The sequence below is a fragment of the Pangasianodon hypophthalmus genome, chromosome 10 (assembly GCF_027358585.1).
Source record: "Pangasianodon hypophthalmus isolate fPanHyp1 chromosome 10, fPanHyp1.pri, whole genome shotgun sequence".
In the NCBI taxonomy this organism is placed as follows: Eukaryota; Metazoa; Chordata; class Actinopteri; order Siluriformes; family Pangasiidae; genus Pangasianodon; species Pangasianodon hypophthalmus.
The window spans coordinates 17,892,924-17,900,884 of record NC_069719.1 but is presented as its reverse complement, the minus strand read 5'-3'; the positions used below and the strand labels follow the sequence as shown (position 1 = coordinate 17,900,884).

Sequence of the window (7,961 nt, the reverse complement as noted above, 5' to 3'; positions counted from 1 at the left end):
TCTTGAAGGTGATGTGTTGGAAGCAGGAAAAATGGGCAAGAGTAAGGATCAGAGTGACTCTGACAAGGGCCAAATTGTGATGGCTAGACGACTGGGTCAGAGCATCTCCAAAACAACAGGTCTTGTGTGGGGTGTTCCCAGTATGCAGTGGTTAGTATCTACCAAAAGTGGTCCAAGGAAGGGCAACCGGTGAATGGGCGACAGAGTAACGAGTGCTCAAGGCTCATTGAAGCACGTGAGGAGCGAAGGCTAGCCTGTCTCTTCCAATCCCACAGAAGAACTACTATAGCACAAACTGCTGAAAAGTTAATGCTGGCTATGATAGAAAGGTGTCAGATGTTTTAATATTATGGCTGATCGGTGTATTTTAGACTTTATTGATAAACTATTTACGTAAAATGGATGCTTTAACTGCTGCTCTGTTAAAGATGTATGATGTTACTTTGTACGTTTTACAATACGTGCTATGTAGAGCAGTGTATAGAATTTAGGAGGGATGGATATATTCAAGAATTTTTTTTTTTTTTTTTAAATGAAGTCTGTGTGGGAACCTAAGATGGCACTGAAACTGAAGTGACCTATACTGTAGGTTTACCTGATAACATACCCAATAAATGGATGTGCAAAGTAGATAATAAACTGTCAACTCTGTGTAGAATTTCAGCGTTGATGGCACAGAGAATAATAAATACACACCTTTTATGGGAGAAACTATAATTTCATTTTTATGTAGAACTTTACACACATGCAAATGTACAAGTTTTACCATCCTGTGAAAGGTGGTGTGCATTTTTTTTTTGGCTGATATTCAGAAAATACAATTAATATTTATTTCTATGATGTATCAAAAACAAACAAAATTACACATTAAAGGTCATCTAATAGCAGTTTCTGGAGCAAGGTTACAACACTGCCAAAGACCCCCAAATTACATAACAATGGTCATACATTCTCTCCTTATAAAGTGTACAGGTGAAAAAGGTGTGGAATAGGCAAAGCTGGAGAGTTACACACACAGAAATCTCACAAACAAACTGTAGCTACAAAAAGAGCTATAGGCATGCAGTAAAAAGATAAGCATAACTGTAAAACTGTACAAAACAAACTCTCTCCAAGTTGTCAGAGAGACATCACATTGCTGAACAAATAAAAATGATTTACCCCTCTCTCTTTCTCTTTCTCTCTCTCAATCTCTTATGTGTGTGTGTATATATATATATATCTGTGCAAGAGCCATAATTGTTGCCTGTATGGGAAAACTGACTTCTGAAATCTTTAAAGATACTAAAGTGATGATGAAGAAAAGATAACCATTTAACCACCTAAATGTGGTCATTAGGCTAATGTTCCTCAGTGTAGTCAGTGAGCTCAATCAAAATCCCTGAAGTGTATAAGATAAAAAAAAAAATGTACTGCAAAATAAATGACATCTTAGCAAGTGAAAAAATCTTGAATATGGGCAAATTTAAGTAACATTTCCTATTATATTTGAGTTATAATAATCTTATAATATTGTTCAGCCTGTTTTTAGATGCTATGATAATGTTCTTATTGTAATGGCTTCTTTCTAGAAATAAATGCTTAAAATTAGAAGAATTATCTGCCAGTAGAACAAGACTATTTCAAGTATGAATTTAATGAAATTGTCTAGAAATAGAATTAATAATCATATAATTTGTTTTACTGTAATCTTATAATAGGAAATACTAGTCAAATACTAATTTGACTATATTTAAGAAATTTTCGCTTGCTAAGATTGTCAGTTTTTCAGTGCGTGTTAAGTGCAAATCCATAATAAAACAAAAAACGCATTTACATGAGTTAGCCACATGAAAAATTTGAATCACAGAACATCAATGGGGCCAAAATATACAAGCAAAATATTTGTATGTCAAGAAATTCTTTTCCCTTAGCATTTTACAAAGTTGCTTGGCACAAATGTCATCCATGGATGACCCTGAAAATGCATCTAAATATAAAATAAAAACATCAGTGACAAACTGCTTCTTTCAGGTAGACCTGAGAATAAATGATACAAAACAAAGCTACAAGAGTGAGGGAGTAAGTGAGGTACTCAGAACTTAAGGCTAAAACTGTCTTAATGCTGATAGCTACTGAAGAACAATGTGGAAAAGGTTCTAACATAATAAACTACTGAATGAACATGCAATTAAAAAAACAAAAAGACAGATGCTTAGTTATATTATTCCCCTAATATGGCACCTTTACTGGGTGAACACAGGAAAATATCTACATGGCTCTAGCGAGCTACATACTGTCCAGCTACATCAACACATTCTCTTATCCTTGACATGAGAAATTCAGATTTTTAAAAAAATAAATGATACGGCATAAGAGCTTGACTACATATGGTCCCATTTAAGTGCATATCATGAAAAAATGATTATAATAAGCTTCTAATAGGTACAGGCTTCTAAAGCATTTAATAGGAGGGTGAACAGGACACTCGTCTGTAATGTTTGTCTGCAATACATCTTCGTGCCTCGCAGGAGGTGCTGTTTTGCCGGCAGAACAAACGGACCGCACAAACCACATCTCCAAGTTGTCCAAACTTGCATAGATAGAGTGCTAGACTTAAATTAGGACAGTCTTGAAATCAGCCAGAGTTTATAATCCCTGCTAAAATTACAGTGACTGCATTATTTCTGATGGAAATTTCCTGGTTCAAGTCACACGAACGAAATGCACATGCAAGTTTCCAACTATCTGACCCGAGATATACTGGGCTGTACAGTACGTTGTTGTTACATAAGCACTGTTTAATACACACATAGAGGACTGTAAAAATAATTGTGGCACTGGTTGTGCTGCTCTTTTACGGGGATCTGATTAAAAGCGGGCCAGAAAGTTTGAACAGTGTTGATTTAAAAATATTTCTGGTGCTCATAATTTGGGCCGTTTTACTAACATGCTTCAGTCAATTTGGTAAAGTGCTTTGTGAAGAATTTCACATGCTGTAAGAAAACCTAACTTGATCCAATGAGACAGAAGAAAAAAATAAAAACTCTCTAGCAATAAGTTTAGTAATGGTATGTAACATATAATCTCAACAGAGAACTTCATGCTAATAGCAGCAATGCTGATGTGAGAGTTTGGTAAGCTAACCCTTGCATTACTAAGAACAAGAAAAAAAATGACAGTGTGATAAAAAAAAGGTTAAAAGTAAACACCATGCTGTACATTTGTTTAAAGACCCTACTCACACAGCAGGCTGTAAAGTGACCAAAGAGCCCCCTGTGTGTCCAAGTTAGCGTGAGAAACCAGTAAAGTGTTGCGTGACCCAAGTGCTACTATACACACAGAGCTACATGTAGTGCAGTGTGAGTATGTATTTCATTAATGAGCCCTCCAAAAGAAGATCCACTATATCCCAAAACCCCCAGCTAGAACAACAGGCATAAAGCTAAACAAGTCACGTCCCCTAAGAATCAGAACACCTCAAGAGTGCACGACTGGCGACCCCACCACTCCCATGTACTGCGTTACATCCAGCACATGTGTAAGGTCTTGCCTGATGTCATCATGCCAGGGTGCCCGCTATCTGCTACCTGTCTCCTAGAACCGAGCCAAGTTGTGGCATGAGATGGGTCGCAGTGCGGCTTCAAATGCGCTCCAAGAGCTCCAAGCCGGAGTGTGTGGGGGAGAGGAAAAAAGAAAACAAAAGGAGATGGCAGTCGTGGTGTCCGTTAGGTTGGTAAGGGGTCGTCGTCCCCTTTGCTGCACTTACATTTGCAGCACAGCACGAATGGTGTAGCCAGCAACAGGAACGGAGAGGCTACCAGCAAGAGCAGGCCGAAACCAGCAAAGATACCAATGACCTGGAGACACACACACACACGCACACACAAAGAGGGTCAATATCATCTGTAGACAAAGCACTTCTGACAAAACAATCAAAGCTCTAATACAAAGGTGTCAAACTCAAATTCTTCCCAGGTCACATTAACATTTTCATGAGCCCATGAAGGACCATAAACTAAGGCTATTCATTTTATAACATAGCCTATTATTATCTATTCTATAGAATCTATTGATTTGATAACCAAAATCTAAAAAGTTAAGAAAAAGATTGGAAAAGAACTGTCCTTAGTCTCCCATCTCTCATTTTCATACTAATGCTCTTCTTCCCCCCAGCAGATATAGGTCTGTACACTGGGTGATACATGTCAGGATCTGGATTCAACCACAGAATCACACTAAAGCCCAAAACCCGACGGGTTTCTGAATTGTTTTTGGTGTGACGCAGGTCACACTCGCATCAACAGGCGTATAGGTGTCAGTTTTAACCATGGTTTTAGCCCTTTGAAATGTAATCCCTCACTCACTGTACAGCTGCATGCACGGAACCAAGGCAGCAGTTATTCTACGGGTCTGGTGTACTATTGTAGACATTACTGGTCTAGTGTGAAAATGTTATGTACTAATACTACTACTAGTGTTACTATTTACTACTATTCATTGTTTCAATATTTTTTTTTTTTGCAAGTTCACCTGGGCTGAATGAAACAAGGCAGCAGCCCGTATTCAGCCCATGGGCCTTGAGTTTGACACATGCTTCTAAAATATCTGATATTTCATCTACCCCAGTATTTTTTTGGGTTGTTCTGCAATATGACATCTAAAATGGTGCCATAAATTGAGCGACTGCAAAGGACAAATTCCTGCCTATGTCATCCAGGGACGCTCAAGCACTGCGCATGACATATTCTGAATTCATGGCGACTTGGTTTGGCTTCACATAACTGACCACAAATGTTCTCAGGAGACCAGGATACCAGGATTCATAAACACATAGCATGGGAAAATATAAAATGTTGGCATTTCCTTTTATATACAACTTCTCTTTCCCATCTCTTCTTAAGTTGATCACAAATAACTTTGAATTCCCACTGACAGGCAAAGAGTGGGTTGATGTAAAGGAAATAAAGAGCATGAGTAAAATGTCCTGCAGCTCTGCTCACTGAAGAAGGTGCAGCTGCAGTGCTGCAGAGAGTAATGTGGCAGTGTCGGTGTGGTCCAAAGCTGTATGGCTCACTGACTCCAAACTCCCTGTTGAGCAACAGATGGCTCTGCGCAAAGCGACTTCAGCCCGTCCCTTTAGATGTAAGCATTAAAGTTAATCTAGACTCTAGGCAGTGTTCAACGCTGCATGTAGTTCAAGTTTAATTGTAAAACTAGTGGTGTTACTGCGGTCTATGAGACATTTCAACATTTATTTAATAGCGAAAGTAACTTCAGATTTGAAGTAGATAATACTAGTAGATTACAGGGTTGTTGTTCTTGTAATAAAACTTCCAGCCTCTAAAAAAAAAAACCCTTTTTCTAGACTTCCTTTGTTCAGTTTTCTTGCTATTTCTTGCTAAGGTCATTAACTCACATCATGAAAAGAAAGGAAACAAACATGAACTGACATGCACTAGGAAGGCTATGTTTAGCACAGAATATAAGACAATGTCTAAAGATAACAGGTTTAGGACCTGACACCAGATATTTGTATCCAAAATAGACAGACTATTTTCTAAACCAGTTTTCTTCATTTTGTGTACTCTAACTTAGTGCCTTTAAATGCCATACTTTGCTTGACCTCCCAGAATTATGTAAGAAGCCTGGAAAATATACAGAATATATATGACCGGGTGTGCAGTTATGGGAATATAAGCCCCTTGGTCAAAATGCTTGCTAAAGCCTCTTTTTGCGTTAATAACAGCAGTAATCTTGTCAGGTAGTGATTTTAGCCCATGCTTCTAGTAAATGTACACAGATTAGTTCAAGGTACAGAACTCAATTTTGCCATTTCACTTGCTGTTCCAAAAAATCCCCCAAGTTTTCTTTGGGATTGAGGTCCAGTGATTTAGCAAGCTAGTCACAGTGTCCCTCTGTTCCATCCTGTCACACACAGATCCGGCCCTATGCACCCTACAGTGCTGTGCTCTGCTTGGACATGAGGCACTAAAGGCAACCATCCAGGCACACAACTTACTGACATTGGCAAATTGTTTCAGCAAACTGCTGTATTTTTTCCCCATCTATTGACCATCAAAGCCTAGACATTTTTACTCAGTGAAATCCCTCAGATCTGCCTCTCACTCGCTGCTGGTCACAGTTACCCTGTGTTTTCACCTCTGGTCACTCAAGTCTTTCTGCGGTTGGTGTTCCTGTCATAAGTTACTGCTGGTTACCATGGTTTCAGTGGCAGCATGCGGCTAATGAGATATGAGCACACAAACAGGTTTGTCCCTGCTACCACTTATCACATGTTACAGCAGTTATAAGCAGTTAGCATTCACCGCTCTCCTCTTTTCTCTCCTCTTAAAGTCTCTACATTTTACTGCACTAATCCTGGACTCTCAAAAAATATTAAATAACAGTTCTTCTGATATACATTTTGACTATAGCAACTTACTAACGACATTTTTCTTTCATTCATTTTGTTAAGCTCCATTAATTGGTTTGGTGATTTCACCAAATAAGTCCCTGTGAATCAGCTGTTACCATGGAAACCATGGTGAATTAATATTTGCTTCAAATTTACTGTCACGTCCAATACTACTGTCAGAGCCGTGCCATTATAGAAAAATATTTGACCACAATCAGAATCATGATTTCAACATTAAAGATAATAATATATCTATATACACACCGATCAGCCATAACATTAAAACCACAATATTAGCCACAAAATAGCCATAACAATATTGTGTAGGTTCCCCTTGTGCCACCAAAACAGCTCTGACCCATTGAGGCATGGACTCCACAAGACCTCTGAAGGTGTGCTGTGGTATGTGGCACCAAGACGTTAGCAGCAGATCATTTAAGTCCTGTAAGTTGCGAGGTGGGTCCTCCATGGATCAGACTTGTTTGTCCAGCACATCCCACAGATGCTCGATCGGACTGAGATCTGGGGAATTTGGAGGCCAGGTGAACACCTCAAACTCTTTATCATGTTCCTCGAACCATTCCTGAACAATTTTTGCAGCGTGGCAGGAAGCATTATCCTGCTGAAAGAGGTCACTGCCATTAGGGAATACCGTTGCCATGAAGGGGTGTACATGGTCTGTAACAATGTTTAGGTAGGTGGTACATGTCAAAGTAACATCTACATGAATGCCAGGACCAAGAGCATCACACTGCCTCCACAGGCTTGCCTTCTTCCCATAGTGCATCCTGGTGCCATCCCTTCCCCAGGTAAGCGACGCACACACACCCAGCTGTCCACATGACGTAAAAGAAAACGTGATTCATCAGACCAGACTACCATGTTCCGTTGCTCCATGGTCCAGTTCTGATGCTCACCTGCCCATTGTAGGCACTTTCGGTGGTGGACAGGGATCAGCATGGGCACTCTGACAGGTCTGCGGCTACGCAGCCCCAAACACAGCAAGCTGCGATGCACTGTGTGTTCTGACACCTTTCTATCATAGCCAGCATTAACTTTTTCAGCAATTTGTGCTACAGTAGTTCTTCTGTAGGATCGGACCAGACGGGCTAGCTTTCGCTCCCCATGCACATCGGTGAGCCTTAGGTGCCCATGACCCTGTCACCGATTCACCGGTTATCCTTCCTTAGACCACTTTTGGTAGTTACTAACCACTGCATGCTGGGAACACACCATAACACCATTTGGAGATGCTCTGACCCAGTCATCAAGCCATCACAATTTGGCCCTTGTCAAAGTCGCTCAGATCCTTACACTTGCACATTTTTCCTGCTTCCAACACATCAACTTCGAGAACTGACTGTTCACTTGCTGCCTAATATATCCTACCCCTTGACAGGTGCCACTGCCATTGTCAGTGGTTTTAATGTTATGGCTGATCTGTGTGTACACACACACACACACACACACACACACACACACATACATATACATTATATATATATATATATATATATATATATATATATATATATATATATATACATACACACACACACACACT

At 39.7% G+C, this 7,961-nt stretch overlaps 1 protein-coding gene across 2 annotated transcripts in view; it reads right to left on the bottom strand.

Annotated features, from left to right (window-relative positions):
* Nucleotides 1-697: 697 nt before the first annotated feature.
* The window catches only part of rnf144aa (ring finger protein 144aa), a 39,577-nt gene continuing 32,313 nt past the window's right edge, over nt 698-7,961 (bottom strand). For both annotated transcript variants that reach the window (XM_026934298.3, XM_026934299.3), the window contains exon 9: nt 698-3,839. In XM_026934298.3, coding sequence (XP_026790099.1) covers nt 3,708-3,839 — 132 coding nt within the window. In that variant the 3' untranslated portion in view covers nt 698-3,707. The remainder of the gene's footprint in view (nt 3,840-7,961) is intronic.